The 17,913-nt window shown below is 59.4% G+C and overlaps 1 protein-coding gene across 4 annotated transcripts in view; it reads left to right on the plus strand.

The window, feature by feature from the left end:
• Positions 1-15,060, plus strand: part of RAB11FIP3 (RAB11 family interacting protein 3) — an 80,571-nt gene extending 65,511 nt beyond the window's left edge. For all 4 annotated transcript variants that reach the window (XM_068524994.1, XM_068524996.1, XM_068524993.1 and 1 more), the window contains 9 exons: positions 2,352-2,387; positions 6,058-6,151; positions 6,995-7,098; positions 9,944-10,084; positions 12,266-12,347; positions 12,915-13,052; positions 13,146-13,301; positions 13,388-13,528; positions 13,603-15,060. In XM_068524994.1, the coding sequence (XP_068381095.1) occupies positions 2,352-2,387; positions 6,058-6,151; positions 6,995-7,098; positions 9,944-10,084; positions 12,266-12,347; positions 12,915-13,052; positions 13,146-13,301; positions 13,388-13,528; positions 13,603-13,716 (1,006 nt within the window). In that variant the 3' untranslated portion in view covers positions 13,717-15,060. The remainder of the gene's footprint in view (positions 1-2,351; positions 2,388-6,057; positions 6,152-6,994; positions 7,099-9,943; positions 10,085-12,265; positions 12,348-12,914; positions 13,053-13,145; positions 13,302-13,387; positions 13,529-13,602) is intronic.
• The last annotated feature ends 2,853 nt before the right edge of the window (positions 15,061-17,913 follow it).

A 17,913-nucleotide genomic window follows, 5' to 3' on the forward strand; every position in this document is an offset into this window, starting at 1 on the left:
AGGCAACTTCCTGGAGGAAGGGGCCTTGGACTGGTGGGAGTTGCATGGAAGGTGAACCATCCTAATGGTTTTGGCATGTACGCTTCCTCCCAGGCCTGCCATCTGCCCTTGGGGCTTGGCCTCGGCCGCTCAGTCTGCCTGGTGGGCCCTGCGACTGACAGCCAGTCGTTCCCCGGTGCTGGTTCAGCCCTTCCTCCTGCACTTGTGCAGCTCAGAGCTCGGGCCGGGGTCCAGCCAGCACCTGGTCAGGTGAGGGATAGGGCGATTGGCAGCTTCAGAGGGGAGCTGGGAGTGCCAGCAGCGCTGAGGAGAACTGGAGGTGCTCTTTGAGGGGCTTCCGGGGAGACCGGGGATTCCAGAGACCCGCCAGCCTCCCTTTACCCATCGTGTTCAGCCCAGTGCTCAGCGCTCCAGGATGGCCGCTCAGCCTGGCTGGGATGGTCATTTGTCCTTCCCGAGTGGGGACCTGTCGTCTCCGTATCTCAGCTCTCACCCTCCGAAGGTTCTTGATGTGGAAGTGATCTTTTCCCACATTGAGGACCTGCCCCAGGACGGCCATAGTCGCCTCTGCTAGGCTTTGTGGGGCAGAGAACAGACCGGGACGTGGCCGAGTCCAGCCAGCAAGTCCAGCGGGTCTCACGTCCAGTTTCAGCCACCTGTTCCCTAAGACAGGCACTAACAAGGGGGTTAATATGCCATCAGAACCCTCATTATAATCAGTCAGGAACTTTCCCCTACACACTCACTTAAGGAGATGTGAATTTTACCCGTTGGTTTCCATGAAATTGCCTCAAAATAAATGTATTTGGTCATGCTTTGTGGTTGGTGAAAGGTGATTTAGTCCAAACCATATTCAGACAGCAGCTTTGACATCTGATATAATTTCTACCCATTGAACCTCAGAACATACATATTTTCCACACACCTGGGAGCCTCTGTAAAACGGTTCATTTTGTAGAAACTGAGAAGTCTGCTTTACCCAAAGGTGCAAGTGATGCCAGCCCCTGGAGGGGGACAGTACACTGGACAGTGGTCTGTCCTTTCCTGTTGCTTCAGGATGAAATTAGACTTGTGTTAAATGTACAGCATCAGTCAGGGCCCAGTCAGAAGAGGGGACCACACAGTAACTTGAATTGGAAAGTTTAATAAAGAGAGTGACCACTGTAACGGGGGATTGGAGTAACGTGGCATTGGCTGGGAGGAGAGCTCAGGAGGAGACGGGGCAGCAGCTGTGAGGGAGGAGCAGCGGCTCACGCCCACCGGCTGCAGAGGGCGTAGCCGCACCTTCTAGAACTTGCCGAAGTCCACCCGCTGGCTGCTAGGAAAGCTGTTCGCTGGGAGGGGTCTCACCAGAGGGACTCCCGCCACGGAACTGCCTGGGAGGTGTCAGGGGCAGCCGCCCAGGTGGGATTCGGGAATCTGGGGATCAGGGCCCAAGTTCAAACCCTGGTGCTGCCCAGGCAGCAGGGGCACCTGGAAGCAGGCCCTTTCCTGGGTCCCTGTCCAGCACCCTCTGCCGACGCAGCATCGCAGGGGCCAGGAGCTGGTAGGCAGGACGAGCCTGGAGCGGAGAGGCAGTGCATTGGTAATGGGTACAGTTGCTGGTGACGGGAACAGCGTGTCTCCCCAGACAGGGTTTCCTGCCCCAGCCTGAGGGGGTCACAGTAACTGACGGGGGTGTGTCTGTCTGGCCGTGACACTGTTCTTGTTCTCATAGGTTGAAGCTAATAGTTTAGCAGTTAAATTGGGAAGCAAAACGAGGGGTACGGTAAGCTTGGCCCTTTTGCCACTGCAGGTGATCACGTCAGGCAGGCAACATGGGGCTGACTTTCCTGGCCTGAAACGGCGGCAGGAAAGCTTTGCGAGTCTCTGAGCAGCTGGGGTGGTAGAGGGTGAAATGTCAGTGCCAGAGTTAAAACCCATGACAGAGCTTTCCTGTACACATGGGCCCGTGTCACACCTTGTGTGGAGCCTCTGACGGCCGAGGCTTTGGAGGGCAGTGTGGCTCCAAAAGCACTTGGGACGTGCCGGTGGCCGATGGCTCGAACCCAGCATGGCCACCTGTGGGTCCAGGCGCTGGGGCCAGCACCTGAACCGAGGCCTGGTTGTGACACCATCTGAAACTTCCTTGAGGGCTGGGACCAGGTGACAGGCCCCTGAGATTGTCCCCGTGCCCCTGAATGTTTTGCTGAGCAAGCCTTTCCGTGCATGGAGCTGGCCTCAGGAGCGGGTGCTGCATGCCTGCGGACGCGCCCCCGCCCCATATCTCTTTCGCCTGAGTTTCCTGCTTCCTCTCCATCCTCCCTGTCTGTTCTCTGACACCGTTTTCCTGTTTGTTTTGATTTCTGCAGTCCATCGAAGCGGCTCTCCAGCAAGAAGGTGGCAAGGTAGGAACCCTGGGTGCCCACTGAGGTGCTCTTCTGAAATGTGTCACTGGTCACAGTGCTTTAAAAACTTGTTTAGAAAATACTGTTTTCAAGGTATTTTTTAAAAAACTTCTGAAAGTTACTTCTCATGGTTTGGGATTGAAAATAGTTTGAGGGGACGGGTTGTAAAAAGAATTTCCAAAGCAGTAGATTTGGACCTGGGTTTGTGGCTGGGGGTCCGTGGTGAAAACTTTTGTCCTTCCTCCTGTTCAGTTGAGTCTTTCCCATGTGAGGGCTGTAGGCTAACCTGGTGGGGAGGGTCAGCGGGGGCCCTGATGCCACAGCCCGGGTCTGGGTCCACCTCCTTCAAGGGCTGCGTCCTTTCCACCCCTGCTGGCTCCCCAAGGTGAGGAGGAGGTGGAGGAGCTTCTAAAGAACAAGCGTTGGTGACCATTTCTTCATTTTTCAGTTTTGGGAGCTGCCCACTGGCTTCCTGCAGTGAGAGGTAACAGCACATGCGTTCACCCCTCCTGCCAGGCCCTCTCTAGGCTTGTAAGACGCCAGCAATCTTCACAGGAAGCCATGTGATGTGTTACTGGATTTCCTTTCTAAGATGAGTTGTTGCTTCTCCTGGAGGCAGTGCTTGCCTTTATGTTTTTATTTGCATCGTCTTCTGCCTCCACTGCCTGGCCCTGCCGCTGCCTGGATGGTTCCCCCAGAGCCCTAACCCTCTCCGCCCGTGCTGTGTGGGCTGCACAGCTGTGGCCCCGCATGTCTCCCTGACGCCGGGTCCTGGTGTCTGTTTCAGGTGCTGGATCATCTCACCCCCTGAGCCCCTTCTTCCGTTTTTTAATCTCCATTTTCTATCCAGCACGTCTTCTGGTAGCTTCTTGAGAAAAGACATGCCCAGGAAATAAATTTTTGAGCCCTTGTTGGATATTTTACTCCTGTGGTTTGGCTTGGGGTAGAATTCCAGATCAGAAGTGGTTTCCGTTTAGCCATTTTGAAGGCGTTGCTCATTATCCTCTAGTCCTGGCGCTGCTGCAGGACAGTCTAGTGCTTGCTGGTTTTTCTTTGTGACTGCTTTTCCCTTCTGGAAGCTTTTAAAAGATGTTCTCCCTGTCCCTGAAGCTCAGACATTTCAGGGCGAATCTTGTGCGTCCTTTCCGCCGTTAATTACGCTGGGTGGAGTGAGAGGCGTGGTTCCAGTCTGGAAGTGCCTGCCCTGAGCTCTGCGGGCCTCTCTGGAGCGCGATCCGCAGAGCCCTCCACCCCACCTACTGGTCCTGGAGCTCCTACCCCTGGAGCCCCTGCCCCCAGAGCCCCTGACTGCGGCCTCTCTGCTCTGGCTCCCCCACCCTTCTCTGAGCTCTGTCTCTCTTGCTAGAGGTCTCCCTCTGAGCGGGGTCCTGCTTGGCTGCCAATCTTCAGGTAGTTCACAGGCTGTGGTGCAGCCCGTTTGGAGGCCCGCAGTCCTGAGTCGGGCGCCTGGTGGGGGCCGCCCCTCCCCCATCTGAGCTCCTCCCTGCTGCCCCTCAGGTGCCAGCCGCCTGGGCTCTCCTCCAGCGTCCGGCGCCCTGGACATCTCATCTCTGGTGCTGTCCTACTCTCCTGCTTCTGTCCCTGAGGATGTAAAACACTTGTTTTTCTTTTCCTATCATGTTAAGGGCTGAGGGTCCAGGGGAAGCAGAGGTGAATCCAAAGGCCCACCCTCCTCACTTGCTCTCTCCATCACCTGGGTCTTGGGAGCGTCCTAGTAATTCCAGACCATGCTTTGATCATAGTTTCAGCGTTACTTCCCTTCTCGCTCCACCTTTTACCCAAACAGCCTGCAGCTGGTGAGACTAAGGAAGCTGACTTGCCCTCCCAGCTCCCACACCAGGCACATGGACGGACCTGGAGCCACCAGGGCCCCGCTCCTCGGCTTTTGGCCTCTGCGGCTGCTGCTCTGAGAATTCATCTTCCTTTGCAGATACCCTTTGGTATAAAAAAGGCCAGCCTGCAGGTGTTTGTTGTTTACAAACAGGCATCGTCTGCATTCGGTGCACACACACTCACACACACGTGCACTTTGAATCTGCTGCTCTTCTGCCCTTAGAACTGCCACCAGCCTTCCAAGGAAACTCAAAATGCTTGCTGTCATTTCACTCTTGTGGCAGCATTTCAGCCCAGGCCTCTGACCTGGGTGTGTGCTCGCCTGGGTGCAGATGGCTCTGGAATCGGTGTGCCTGGGGACCCCACAGGGCGACAGCAGGTCTGGGGTCGGGTGACATTTAGGGTGCAGTCCCGTCCACCGGCCAGGCTTGACCTGATTCCCTTTGGGGTGGGTCAGGCATCCCCCCTCCCTTCTCCTGGTGGGTCTCCTGAGCCGGGATGGGCTTAAATAAACAAGCTCCCCACCCACCGTGGGAGGAACCTTGGCCTTACCCTAAGGTGGCTACATGCTGTGGCCACACACCCCGACCCCAGATTCAGCCCTTGGAAAATGCCTGAACCCCTGGTCTGAGATCAGGATCGGGTGTCAGCCCCCAGGCTTCGGCCCCTCCTCAGGGTGGTCTCTGGGTCTGGGGTGGGCAGCTTCCTGCCCCAGGAGTGGCGTTAGGAGCTCACATTTGGGTCAAGGTCATGGATGTTAAGAGGAGTGATTAGATGGCAACTTGATGGTCTGTCCTCCCCTGGCCCTTGGGATTCAGCGCCCTCGGGGAATTGAGTGAAATCCACAGAAATGCGCTGATACGTACCCCCCAGGGCACAGTTGGGGGTTTGGGGTCTACAGGGATAAAGATGTCCTTCCTTTTTGTTCCCCTGAGAATGTTTCTGGAAAAGAAATGTAAGGAATGCGCAAGCTCAGTCAGTGCTGAAAAGGAAATAGAACTTCATATGTTTGGTAAAGAGACTGTACTTTTTTTTTTTTTTTTTTTTTTGGCCATGTGGCATGGCATGCGGGATCTTAGTTCCCCAACCTGGGAACGAACCCAGGCCCGCTGCAGTGGAAGCACAGAGTCCTAACCACTGGACCACCAGGGAAGTCCTGAGAGTGTACTTTTTAACAGTGTTTTATTGAACTGGATCTGTGCTGTGTCCTTAGTTATATGGCAGCCTGCAGATCCCCGTTCTGTAGCATAGTGAGGGTGCCTAGCTTCCTCAGGGTCACACAGCGCTGAGGCTCCTCCCGCATGTGTCAGAGCCAAGGGCCTGTGCCCTTTTCACGCTTGGCCCCCAGAGGCCCCGAGTGTGTCTTGCCGTGCCTGCCCCAGGAGGTGTGCTTGGAAGTCAGAGATGGAGAGGGCGTGGAAGTCATGGTGTGCCCACAGGTTGTGACCTTGAATTAATGTTTCACGGCTCAGGGGGCGGGGTGGGGGAAGATGAGATTATTTCGTATCACCGAGAGGAGTGACGTCCTGTTTTATTGCCCAAGTTCAAAGTATCTTGGCCCAGTAGCTGGTAGGGAAGGAGGCCGGGCCCGTTGGGCTCCACAGACTATGGCCTGTTCACCCAGCCCTCGGTAGTGGTGTCCTGCCCGGAGTCCCCTTCGGTGGAGACCTGCCCGCCTGCTGCTGGGTTCTGCTTTCCAGACCGGCCTGGGGGTGTTCATGTGTACAGGCCTGGCCGTGAAGTCGTTCCCCTTCTTTGCTCTCCTTGCTCTGCTGAAGGACCTTCTCTGGACAGGGCTGTTGTTTATTCTCCCCAGGCACCTGCATCAGTCAGGGGCCCTGACCATGGAGGCCCTGCAGGATCCTCCCCCAGACCCCGTGGAGGGCATGGAAGAGGACATTGCTGACAAGGTAGGCCCTGGATGCATGGCAGGGCTGGAGGGCCACGTGTGGACAACTCAGCGGCCTCGGGCGCAGGCCCCTGGTGGGTGTGTTGGGTGAGGTGTGCAGAGGGCACAGCGGGAGGTGGTGATGGCACCGTCGGGGCTGCGCCGTCCGCCAGCCCTGATGATCTCTGGCGGGTTTCCTCGGGTTGGCAGCCGTGGGGTGAACAGGAGAGGTGTCACATTGTCCATGGAGAGGTGCCGGCCAAGGAGGCGGGAGGGCCTGCAGCCTGCAGTGATCCTAGAGCCAGGACGGTGGAATCGGCCACTCCTGAGAGGTTGCCGGGGGCAGGGCAGCCTCCCCGTGGCCAAGGCCCCGGGGCTCCAGGACCAGCTCCAGGACGTGCAGGGGCAGGGTGGCCACAGACCCCCCCCCACCTTCTCTCCCACCTCCTTCTGTCCCCCTCGCCCACCTCCCCCTGCCCCCCACCTCCTGGACCTCTACAGCACCTCCAGCATCTCAGCTCTGCAGAGCCCTCCCCAGCTCTCTGGTCTGGCCGTCACGCCTCCCACCGCCTGGTGAGCGTGTCTGGCTCCAAACCCTGGGCCTTTCTGTCACTCGAGTCCCCAGCGTGAGCCGCCTCTGTGGGCTGTGTCTGGCAGAGCAGTGGCCCTGCCTGCGGCCCCTCAGCTCCTCTGCCTTTGAGGTTCGAGGGCACCGCGTGCTCCCTGTCCTCACTGGTGCCCATGGGGCTGCGCTGCCTCGTTCACGGGGCGTGTCCAGCCTGGTGGGCGTGGCCTCCAGGACAGTCTGCGTGGGGCACACACTCTCCCGCCCCCTTGATTCTCAAGCCACCATCTTGCTCCCCAGGTTGTCTTCCTGGAGAAGCGAGTGTCGGAGCTGGAAAAGGACACGGCTGCCAACGGGGAGCAGCACAGCCGGCTGAGGCAGGAGAACCTCCAGCTGGTGCACAGGTGAGCGCAGGCCTCTTAGTGGGGTGTGATCCGCCCCCTGGTTGTTCTCCTCCCCTCAGGTTCTCTGAGCACCACCCTCCATCCAGCTGCTGGGGGCCAGCTCGCTGGATGATGTGGGGTGAGCAAGGCTCTCGCGGAGGGCTCTCCCCAGAGGAAAGGGTGAGGGAGGGACCTCTCAGGAGAAGCCGGGGCCGACACCCTGCCTGCAGAGTGCCCGGCTGGGATTCCCATCTGGGGGTGTCTGGCGTGTGCCCCGCTTCCAAGACCCGTCCTGACCAAAGGCGCGCCCCCCACCCCACGCAGGCTTGCTTCCATCTCCGCATCTCCTGGACGAGGAAACCGAGGCAGTAAGTGGGGGCTCTGGGGCGGGGCCAGTGCCTCCAGAGCTCCCTGTGCTCGGGTACTTGACCCACCCTTGAAGCATGGGGTCCTCCTGGGGTGTAGCAGCGCGACCGAGCCCCACGTGGGAGCTGCGAGCTCTGAGTTAGAAATAACAGCTGTGTGGAAGTCGGTGTAAGGAGGGAGCAGGCGCTTCCCCATCTCCGGTTTTGCAGACTTTTCACAGCACATGGTGTGGTTTTCGGTGTTGGGAAGCCGGTCACGCTGTGTACCTCACCCCAGTTTGCATCGCTTCTCCTGCAGAGGACAAGGGACTTGGCCCGTGTGCAGCCGGAGGCTTGGGGTCACAGACCCCTTTCAGGAGGTCCAGAGGCTGGGAGCACGGCATGTGGTCTAGGCGAAGCCTGGCCCTGCCGAACCCTCTGCAGCCCCGGACTCCTCGCCCTCCGAGCACTTGTACCAGCGCTGGACACGGGCCCTGAGGCTCCAGGGGACGCTGGCCTCCTGTTGTGGCTTCTCCTGGGCGAGATGGGCCTTCATGACCTGTCCTCCTGCTCTTGGAGGCTGGGAACCGGGATGTGCCATGTTGTCCTGGGCGCCTCGCCCGCTGCTATAACAGAGCAGCAGAAGCATGTTCTCCTGTGTGGTCGAGACCCTGGCTCGGGGGCCGCCCGCTTTCCTGCCCGTGGCCCTGCTGCAGAGCCAGGGGTGGGGTCAGCCCTGCTCGTGCGAGGGCTGGGGCTCCAGTGCTGCGTCTGCAGGGCATTCCTTACTCCCTCCCTGTCCTTGTCCAGGGAGATCTGGATGGGCCACCAGACTCCTTTCTCCAGCTGACCGGAGGTTCATCTCATCCAATGGGCATTTATCAGTTATCCACATATGTGGTAGAAAGTCCACACTTTGTGCCCCGCCTGGCCACCCAGCCCCGGGGCCTGTCATATCCACTTCCTGGGGCCGTTTCTGCCAGTGTTTGCCTAAGTTCCCCTCAAGCACACACTCCTGCCGCTGCTGCTTGGCGTTTCCCAGCCGCACTGACCCGCCGCACTGCTCTCCTTTCCCTCCATCCCAGGAGTTCCACCTGCTTTCTCCACATCTGGTTTCTTATTCTCCAGATCCCGCATTTCTTCTTTGCTTACTCACTTTCTGAGCAGATGCCCTGCTCGCAGCATAGGAGCCAGGCTTCCTAAGGCCTCACATGTCTGAAAACGGGGTTGTGTCGTGTCCCCCCGCCACCCCCACCATCGACAGTGTGGCTGAGTCTGGGATGCCGCTGGGAGCTGGGTCCCTGGGAGCTGGCTCCGCTGCCGTCTGTCCCGTCTGTGACCAGGGCCCTGGCACCGCTGGGCTCACTGCTCTGTGAGGTCCTGTTCTCTCCCGACGCTGTGAGGGTCTCTTGTTGTTTCCTGTGCTGAGGGCACGTGGTTTCCAGCCTTTAAATCTGGAAAACGTGTCTCTCAGAGTTTCTTCCATTTTCTTGTCTGTCTGAACTTCTGTTAATCAGATATCAGACCTTATGGACCTTCCTTCTCATTTTCTTTACTTCCTTATTCTCTACCTTTCTCATTTTTCTTTTTTTCTGTGTAATAATCTTTGGTTTTCTCCTTCAGTTATTCTGTTGAATTTAAAATTTTGTCGTGTCGTAGTTTTAATTGCTAAGAGTTACTTCTGTTACCCATTCCTTCTGCGATAGCTGCTCCTGTTTCGTGGACGTGGTGTCTCAGGCCTCTGAGGGTGATAGTTACAGGGCTTCTGTGGTATTTCCCGCGTGATGTGTGTCTCCTTCAGGTCGTTTTTTCTGTTTGCTTTGACCACTTTGTATTAAGAGCTTTCCTGTGATGTCTGGTGGTCTTTGGCTGTCTGTTCACTCTTGGGTGCGAAGTACCAAAAAGCAGATGAGAAGCCGTGTGTGGACGGGCAGCTTGGGGGCATGGGCTCCGGCCGTCCACAGGCAGGGCCCGGAGCCCTTCTCTGTGGTTTGGTCCATTCCTGTCTCCTGCACGTGGGAGTGGTGGTCTGGGAAGAGGCCAGGGTCAGGGTCCCCATGTGTATCTTCCTTCTGTCCCCATGTTCTTGCTATACCTGCCTTCGAGTCTGCCACGGCTGACCTGGGTGGGGTGGGTCTGTACACCATGTCTCCAGCCTGGAGTATCAGTGCGAGGTGCCCTGGGGCCAGGCACCTTGTGGGCTTGTGCCCGGGAGGGTCTCCTGCCCACACCCAGCGAGCAGGAGGCAACTGTGGGTGCAGGCCAGGATGGGGGTAAGTTCCCCTGGGAATGATGTCCTTGCTGTCAGGACTGTGCCGTGGTCTGAAGGCCAGGCACCCTCAGTGTGAGGTGAAGGCTGTTTGGGGGATACATGTCCTGCTTCAGAACTGCCCTTGACTAGAGCTGTGGGCCATTGGGGGACGTCTCAGTGCCTTCCTGTCCCCCCTCTGGGCAGGGCCGCTCTCTCCAGCTCCAGGCGCAGCATCTCAGGACGGTTTCTCCCCTCCCCCTCTGCCTTGCAGAGCCAACGCCCTGGAGGAGCAGCTCAAGGAGCAGGAGCTGAGAGCCTGCGAGATGGTCCTGGAGGAGACACGCAAGCAGAAGGAGCTCCTGTGCAAGATGGAGCGAGAGAAGAGCATCGAGATCGAGAACCTGCAGGCCAGGTGGGGGAGAGGGGGGACGGGGGACCCGCGGGCCAGGTTGGGGAGAGGGGGCTAGGGGACCCGCGGGCCAGGTGGAGGAGAGGGGGACCAGGGACCCGCAGGCCAGGTTGGGGAGAGGGGGACGGGGGACCCGCAGGTCAGGTGGGGGAGAGGGCTGATGAGAAATGCAGCTGGGCTCTCACCACAACAGCTGGCCACCCCAGGAGGGCACGATACCTAGGAACAAATTTGATTTTACAAACAGTGGAAAAACCTTCGTGAAGAAAACTAAAAAATTCTACTGAAGGCCACAAAGTATTTGAAGGCAAAGACTGACACTACCTGGATGTCACTTCCTCTAATCTTTCTCCAGTGGATGCTGCACCATTCAAAATCAAAGTCAAAATCTTTTTTTAAGGCAACTTGAGAAAATTACCCCTATGCTTCCCTGAAGGCATAAGCCTTAGATGAGTCAGGAAAAGGGGAACATACTCTGTGCAGACACCCCACAAAGGCACAGGAGTGGACCAGGAACTCGGGCTGGGGGCGTTCACTCACGGTGACACGTGGATCTCAAACGTTGTTTGTCAAAGAAAACCAGCAGAGAACCTAAATGTCCACAAGTCAACAGTCACCTGGAGGTTCCTGCTCGTCCTCCCCCTGCAGAGCTCGCTTCTGGGTGGGTAGTGACGGGGAGGCGGGTATTTCACAGTCTTTTTAACTGAACAGGCACCACTCTCAGCCTTCAACGTGCAGCCGTTTTACACTCGTGAACGACAACTCCAGGCTCTTTAGCATGTGTTTATCTCCAGCTCTTAAAGCTGGAAAATAAATTTTGACACATTTTCAACAGTGGGAGGTGGCAGGAGGGGCTGCACACAGAGCTGTGCTGGGGTCTCCCTGGACGGGAGGCCTCCCCGGGGGCAGGCCTGCGGTGTCACCTCCCGGGAAAGCCTTCTTCCTGGGCCTCGGCACAGTGCCGTCCAGTGGACCCGCGGGCCACAGCCTCTCCGTGGGGCCCTGTCCACCGGGCTGTGGGTGCCTAGGGGCGGGCCGTCCTGCCTCCCGTGTCTGCCAGCACCAGAGCCTGCACGGCAGGGGGCATCCTGCTGGCCAAGTGGGACATCCTGCTGGCTGAGTGGGACAGCATATTCAGGGGCCCGAGGTGGACAGGGCCTCATGAGGCCCTCACAGAGCGAGATGGGACTCGGGGTCACCACTGCCTGCTCTTTGCACCTCAGTTAGCAGCTCCATGTGCCTGGACCCTGATGGCCTCCCTCAGCTCCCTGGGGTTCTTGGCGGGGTGAGGACAGCGGGGCCATGGAAGGAACTGGGGCTTCTTGGAGAAGGGCTGGGTCTGTGGCTGGCACAGAGGAAAACCGGCAGAGCCTGGAGTGCCAGGAAGCAGGGAGGTGCTTGAACAGAAGCACACACAGACGACGGTGTGTCATGGCTCCCAGTGGGCATAGCTGGGGCACGGCAGGAACCGCCATCCAGAGTGTAACCCAACGTGGACTCCTGCAGAGGAGACCAAATAACACACAGACATGCCCGCTCGGGGGTCCCTGGAGCGTGGACTGGACCCCGTGACTGGCCTCCAGACGACAGAGAAGGGACGGGAGAAGGAGAACTCGACAGAGGAGACACCTGGCAGACACACCCCAACCAGGCAATCCAGGTCAACATCACCCGTGATGCAAAGGGTACCTCTCCTCTGTGGGATTCTCCCCAAACCCACAACCTTTCCAGTCATGAGAAGACACCAGACAAACCCAATCTGAGGGACATTTTACCAAATACATGACCAGACCTGCTCAGAACTGTCAAGGTCATGAAGAGCCAGGGAAGTCCAGAGGCTGCTGCAGACCAGAGGGGACAGAGGAGCCATGACAGCTAATGCGGTGCGGGGACCCCAGACGGGAAGGGGCGCTGGTGGGAAAGCTGTGTTGAGTCCATGGGTTGGTCATTCGCGTTTCCAGTGTGGGTGTGATGAACGCCACGATGCTGAGCAGATGCCTGGAGAAGCCGAAAGGGGCTCAGGGTCCGTGGGACTCGCTCTGTGTCTGCAGCTTCTCTGTAAACCGGAGGTGTGTGGAGACACCATCCTGGCTTACGAGAAGCTTTGGCCCAGGACCCTCGTGTGGGTGCGTGTGGCGGTCGGGGGACAGCTCCGCGGGTCCCAGCCTTGTTCTTGTGCCCCAGGCTGCAGCAGCTGGACGAGGAGAACAGTGAGCTGAGGTCCTGCACGCCCTGCCTGAAGGCCAGCATCGAGCGCCTGGAGGAGGTGAGCTGCCGGCAGCCTCCGCCCCGGGTGCCTGTGGGCCATCGGGACCTGAGACAGGTTCTCCAAAGCAGGGCAGCCGCACTGTTGGCCGATGGGCCTGCAGGGGTGTGGCCGGCCAAGGGGTGCGCCTGCAGGCCAGGGAGCTGTGCTGCTCGAGAGTAGGCTGGTGACACCGGGCCCTGCGGCCCCGGGGGTGAGGGAGCCAGGACACGCTGGGCCTGGCCGTCCCTTTGCTGGAAGATGCGCGACCCTGCCCGGCTTCCCGGCATCCTTGGGCCTGGAGAGTCACGCATAGATTAACCCCTGGTTTGAATCTAGGATGATGTCCTTGAGGGGCTGACTTCAGCTTGACCCCCTGTGCCCCGTGGTCCCCTCCCCACCCAGGGACCCCTGGGCAACTCTGCACCCTGAGGACATCTGAGAGCACTTGGGCTCTGGCCTCCTCCAAGAAACCATCCCGGGCGCCTCGCAGGCCCACCTGCCACGTGTCGGGTGCAGACAGCTGAGGAGACCTGCATGGACGGGCGGCAGACGGGCATGTCTCCGGCAACTGTTTCGTTCTCGCAGGAGAAGCAGAAGCTGCTGGATGAGATTGAGGAGCTGTCGCTGCGGCTCAGTGAGGAACAGGAGAACAGGAGGAAGCTGGGGGACAGGCTGAGCCACGAGAGGCACCAGTTCCAGAGGGACAAGGAGGCGACCCAGGAGGTGAGCACAGAGCCCCGAGGTCCCCCCCCCCATTGGCGTTCAGACCGCCCCAGAGGTCCTGAAGCCAAGCTGAGACAACCCTCGCTGCTGCAGCTGATCGAGGACCTGCGCAAGCAGCTGGAGCATCTGCAGCTCTTCAAGCTGGAGGCCGAGCAGAGGAGGGGCCGCAGCAGCAGCGCAGGCCTGCAGGAGTACAACAGCCGCACGCGGGAAAGTGAGCTGGAGCAGGAGGTCCGGAGGCTGAAGCAGGTATGGGCTGGGCTCACGCTTCCGGGGGCCGGTGCCAGAGCTGGTGGTCCTGCCTCGGCCCAGGAGTGACGCCCCGTGTCCCCCAGGACAACCGCAGCCTGAAGGAGCAGAATGACGAGCTCAACGGGCAGATCATCAACCTGAGCATCCAGGGCGCCAAGAACCTCTTCTCCACGGCCTTCTCCGAGTCTCTGGCCGCAGAGATCAGCTCCGTCTCCCGCGATGAGGTAACACCCCACCCCATCGCCTGCGGGTGTCCGCAGTCTGGGCACCTGGCACCGACCCCTGGCTCCTCCCACAGCTCATGGACGCCATCCAGAAGCAGGAGGAGATCAACTTCCGCCTGCAGGACTACATCGACAGGATCATCGTGGCCATCATGGAGACCAACCCGTCCATCCTGGAGGTCAAGTAGTGCCACTTGGCGGGGCTCCAGCACAGCACGCACGCGGCCGAGACCGAGGTCCCTCGCCCACCGTGGAGCACACAGCTGGGCAGGGCAGGGGGTGGGAGGAGGGATGCTGGGGCCGGAGCCCGTGGTGGCTCTGGCCTCTCGCTACGCCCTCCTTTCTGCAGAGAATGAGAGACAGTCTCTCAGGCTGGGGTGAACCCCTCTGTGACCTCTCCCACGCTTCCTGCCTTGTCAGGGAAGAAAGGAATGAAATGGGTCCCCGCCAGGCACCCTGACCTGGTGCCGTCCAAGTCTCAGCCGCTCCTGGATGGCATAGAAGCCCCAGGACCCTGGCGCCAGACATGGTGGGGCAGGGGGAGGACAAGCAGGAGAGGCCAGTGTGTGTCAGGGTCTGGCCAGGAGCTGCAGGGCCCCCCCCCCCCAGCTTTCCTGGAGCTGCTCAGGCTGGCACCCAACCAGAAGGGGCCCCTTGGTCCAGATTCAGGCCCAGGGGCCTCTGGCCATGGGCCTGTGCTCACGGCCAGCCCCTCGCTGCAGTAACCCTGGGCGCTGACCCTCCTGTGACTTGAGAGTCATGGCGTAGAATGTGCTATCTGCATCGGGTGGGTGTTGCTGTTCCCCTCTGACTCTGGGGGTTCAGGCAGGGCTGTGGCTCCCAGGGGTGTGTCCTCTCCTCCCTGTGCGGATCTCCGCTGGCCCGAGGAAACCAAATGTCTGGAACCAGTTTCCTCTGGGAGTCTGAGGTCTTTAGGAGTCGTCCTGTCTCCACAAGGTGCACTTTGCAGCAGGCTGGGGCGGGCAGGCTCTCACAAGTACACAGTTCAAGGCCTTCCTGGTGGCTTGGGGCTCCTTCAAGGAAGCCCCTGCCCGGCACCTGCACTGCCAGGAGCAGCAGCATCACCCACAGGGGCTGCTGGGCCTGCCCCCCGAGCCTGAGCGCCAGCCAGGAGCCTCCGGGTGCTCCCAGGTGGGCCAAGACCCTGCACACAGGCGGGCCACTGCTGTGTGCGAGCACATACGTGAGGGTGTGTGTGTGCGTGCGTGCGTGAGCGAGCGTGTGTGTGGCTCTGTGTCCCTCCACCCTCCACGTGGCCCACCTTCTACACTAAGATTTAAGATGTTGCCTCGTATTGTATATTTTGGGGAAAGCTTTGGGTGTAAATCAATGTAAACTTGGAGGAGAGATTTTTCTATCGTGTAGAGTAGGTATTTTTTATAGATTGAAGGTTGATCAATTTTTTAATACTTCTAAGAGAGAAAACTATCTGTGTATACACATGAAATATATATATGTACGATAATAAACACTGGAACTCTGCTCCCCGCCCTGCTGTGCCCCGCCACACAGACTGGGTCTGTTTCTGTGAACACAAGCTGCTCTGAGACCTTCACGCAGACGCTGGGCACTGGCTGGCACGCTGACCCTGTTTTCACCCCTCGAGAAAGATCTCCAGGCCAAGCTACAGTGGCCTGGATGACGTAGGAGCATGAGGCCAGGGGACCCAGCACCGATGAAAGTTGGTGCTGCATCTGAGGGGGCTGAGGGGCGGGCCAGGAGCTCCCCATGGCGTCGTCTGGGCTTGGACAGCAGGAGGCCTTCTGGTCCAGCCAACCCCTCCCAGAGGCGGCAGGATTCCCCCTCCCGGCTGGGCCCACAGGGGAGTCCAACTGGAGATGCTCCTGGGGCGGGGCGACGTGGTGGGGCCCCAGGGCCACATGTTCATGGTAGGACACAGCCCCCAAGTGCAACCTGGCTGCTGACATGGTGCTGAGGGCCAGCCAGGCAGAAGTGGGTAGGGGCAGACAGAGAGTACCCAAAGGAAGACACAGGAAAGGCAAAGGCACCATGGGATTGGGCAGGAAAGGCCTGGCAGGGAAGCCAGGGAAAGAGAGCTCAGGTGCGCCACTGCAGTCATGGGGATGCCACCAAGGAGCTTCTAAGGGTGAGTGACCAAATCTCACTTGAAGGGGGGCTGTTAGCTAGAAGTCCCCCAAACTTGATTCCCTGGCCCAGGCATCTCCCACCCCCTTGCACTGAGCTACCTGCGTACCAGACACAGATGGAGAAACTGAGGCCCCACCCGACCACCCAGTGGGGCAGAGAAGGGCTTGAGCCCAGGTCTGCTGCCCACTCAGCCCCCAGGTGATGAAAGGTTGGCCTGGCCTGCAGCAAGCAGGGCCCCCAGGCCTTGTCCTCAGCTGGGGGTGTGGCGTTAAGACTCTGAGGGTCGCCAGGAGCCCTGGGTGCTGTGTGAGTAGCACCGAAGGGGCAATTGGAGGGTGTGGACGTGTCGCAGGAGTTCCTGCCTGGAGCCGGCATCCCTGCCAGGATTCGGGGGAGGGCCTGGAGAGGATGCAGGCCCCCAACCATGCTCCTGGGGCTCAGAGGGGGTAGCTCCCCAGAGTCAATACATACATCATCAAGTTCATTAGTGGGGCTGGGACTTGTACCTGGCCACCCCCAGGGCCCAGTGCTTGCCAGGTGCAACCAGTGGGCCACGTGGCCAGGGCAGCCAGGGAGGGCAGCATTGTGGTGGGGCCTGGGGTGTGGGCTTCACCCCCAGACTCCTGGTGGAGTTGCACAAGGGGGCCGGCTCAGCACTGGGGGTGCCGGGGTGCTCCAGCAGGTTCAGGAGGTCAGTGGGGGCCTGGGAGGGCCTTGTCCCTAGCCTTGCTGCACTGGGGATGTCTCTACTGACCTGGGAGGAGGCCATTGCCTCCAGTGCCTCTGCTTTGACACCAGGTGATGTCCCGGGCCTGTCTGTCAGGAGCCTGAAGGGCCCGTCTCTGCCTAGGAGGAGAAGCTGGGTGTGGGGAGGGGCCTTTCCATCAGGTGAAGCCAAAACTAGGAAGGGGCTCCTCCCCGTACCCCACTGAGGCCTGCCAACCCGTTCCATTTCCACTCTTAAACATGGGGGCCTGTCCGCAGTCCAGCTGGTCCCACCAGGCTAGGCTGAGATCCTTGCCCTGGTCCTGCAGGGGTCCCAGCCAGCCCTACTAGAGACAGAGCCCCCTTGGGACAGGGTGGGGTGGGAGAACACATGACAAAAACCCATTGTAAATGGAAACGGCAGTGCCTGGCTGCTGCCCAGGAAGAGCTTCCTGGAGAGCCTCTTACAGAGGGTGGCCCAGGCGGAGCGTGCCCAGAGAGTGCTGGAGGGGGCCGCAGGGGACACGTGAGGCCAGTATCAAAAGTGCATCTCTCCCGTGTGGGGACCCTCCACCCCCAGCCCCAAAGCAGATCCTGTCTCAAGTCAGCTCCTCCCTCACGTTGCTAGAGCCCCGGCTTCACCCTTCGAGGTCTTGGCCAAAGAGCACAGAGCAAGACTCTGCCCCTCCCCTGGAAGCAGACTGCTGGCAGGTGGCTGCACAGCCGGCCCCAGCCCCTGGTTCTTCGTGCCCCATGTGTACTGCCCGGGTCCTTGGCTCAGGCCTGCTCCAGCCTGTCCACACTAAAGGAAGGGGTGCCCGCCTTCACCCCCAGCCCTGTGGCGCCAGTGCCTGTCACTCCACCTGCTGGTGGTTCAGAGACCAGGAGATGGAGGCCCTGTGAGGGCGTCTCACAAAGCAGGTGATTACGGGTCGTTATGTAAAACCTGCCAGAGCACAGGTGTGTCCTGTCCTCAGCCGCCTGCTGGCCTCAGCTCCCACGTGCCTGTCACACCACGGAGGGTCCCTGTGCCCTCATCCCCATAGAATCTCCACTCCTTGAGAGCGTTTGGGTGTCTTGTTCACTGCTGTGTCCCAAAGCCGCAAAAAGCGCGAGTGAGACCTGCACAGGGACACTTGAACTAATGCCGCCCCCCACCCCCTCTCCCCTCTGGGTGGCTATCTCCTGAAGGTCACTTATCTTCTGCTTTATAGTTACTTAAAAGTTACACCTATGTGCCTGAGAACATCTAAGATGATCACAGGTTGATTATACAGATGCGTCCCTAGTCTCGCGGCTCTGGTCCTCCTGCTGCCCCTGCACATGAAACCTGTTCCTTCCAGTTCCCTCCTGGGACAGTCTTGAAGAATCCTCCTGAGGCCCTCTTCTGGTGACTGGGCTTTCTCCCTATGACAGCAGGCCTTGGCCCCTTACTGGGGAGAGCTGGGATGCTCCTGCTCTCTCCCCACCCCCACGTAGGGACTGGCTCTGCAAAACCCTGCAGTGAACTGGCAGGAATCTCAGCTATCAGGTCACCAGGCTCAACTTCG

Source organism: Eschrichtius robustus, chromosome 16 (genome assembly GCF_028021215.1).
Source record: "Eschrichtius robustus isolate mEscRob2 chromosome 16, mEscRob2.pri, whole genome shotgun sequence".
Classification (NCBI taxonomy): domain Eukaryota; kingdom Metazoa; phylum Chordata; class Mammalia; order Artiodactyla; family Eschrichtiidae; genus Eschrichtius; species Eschrichtius robustus.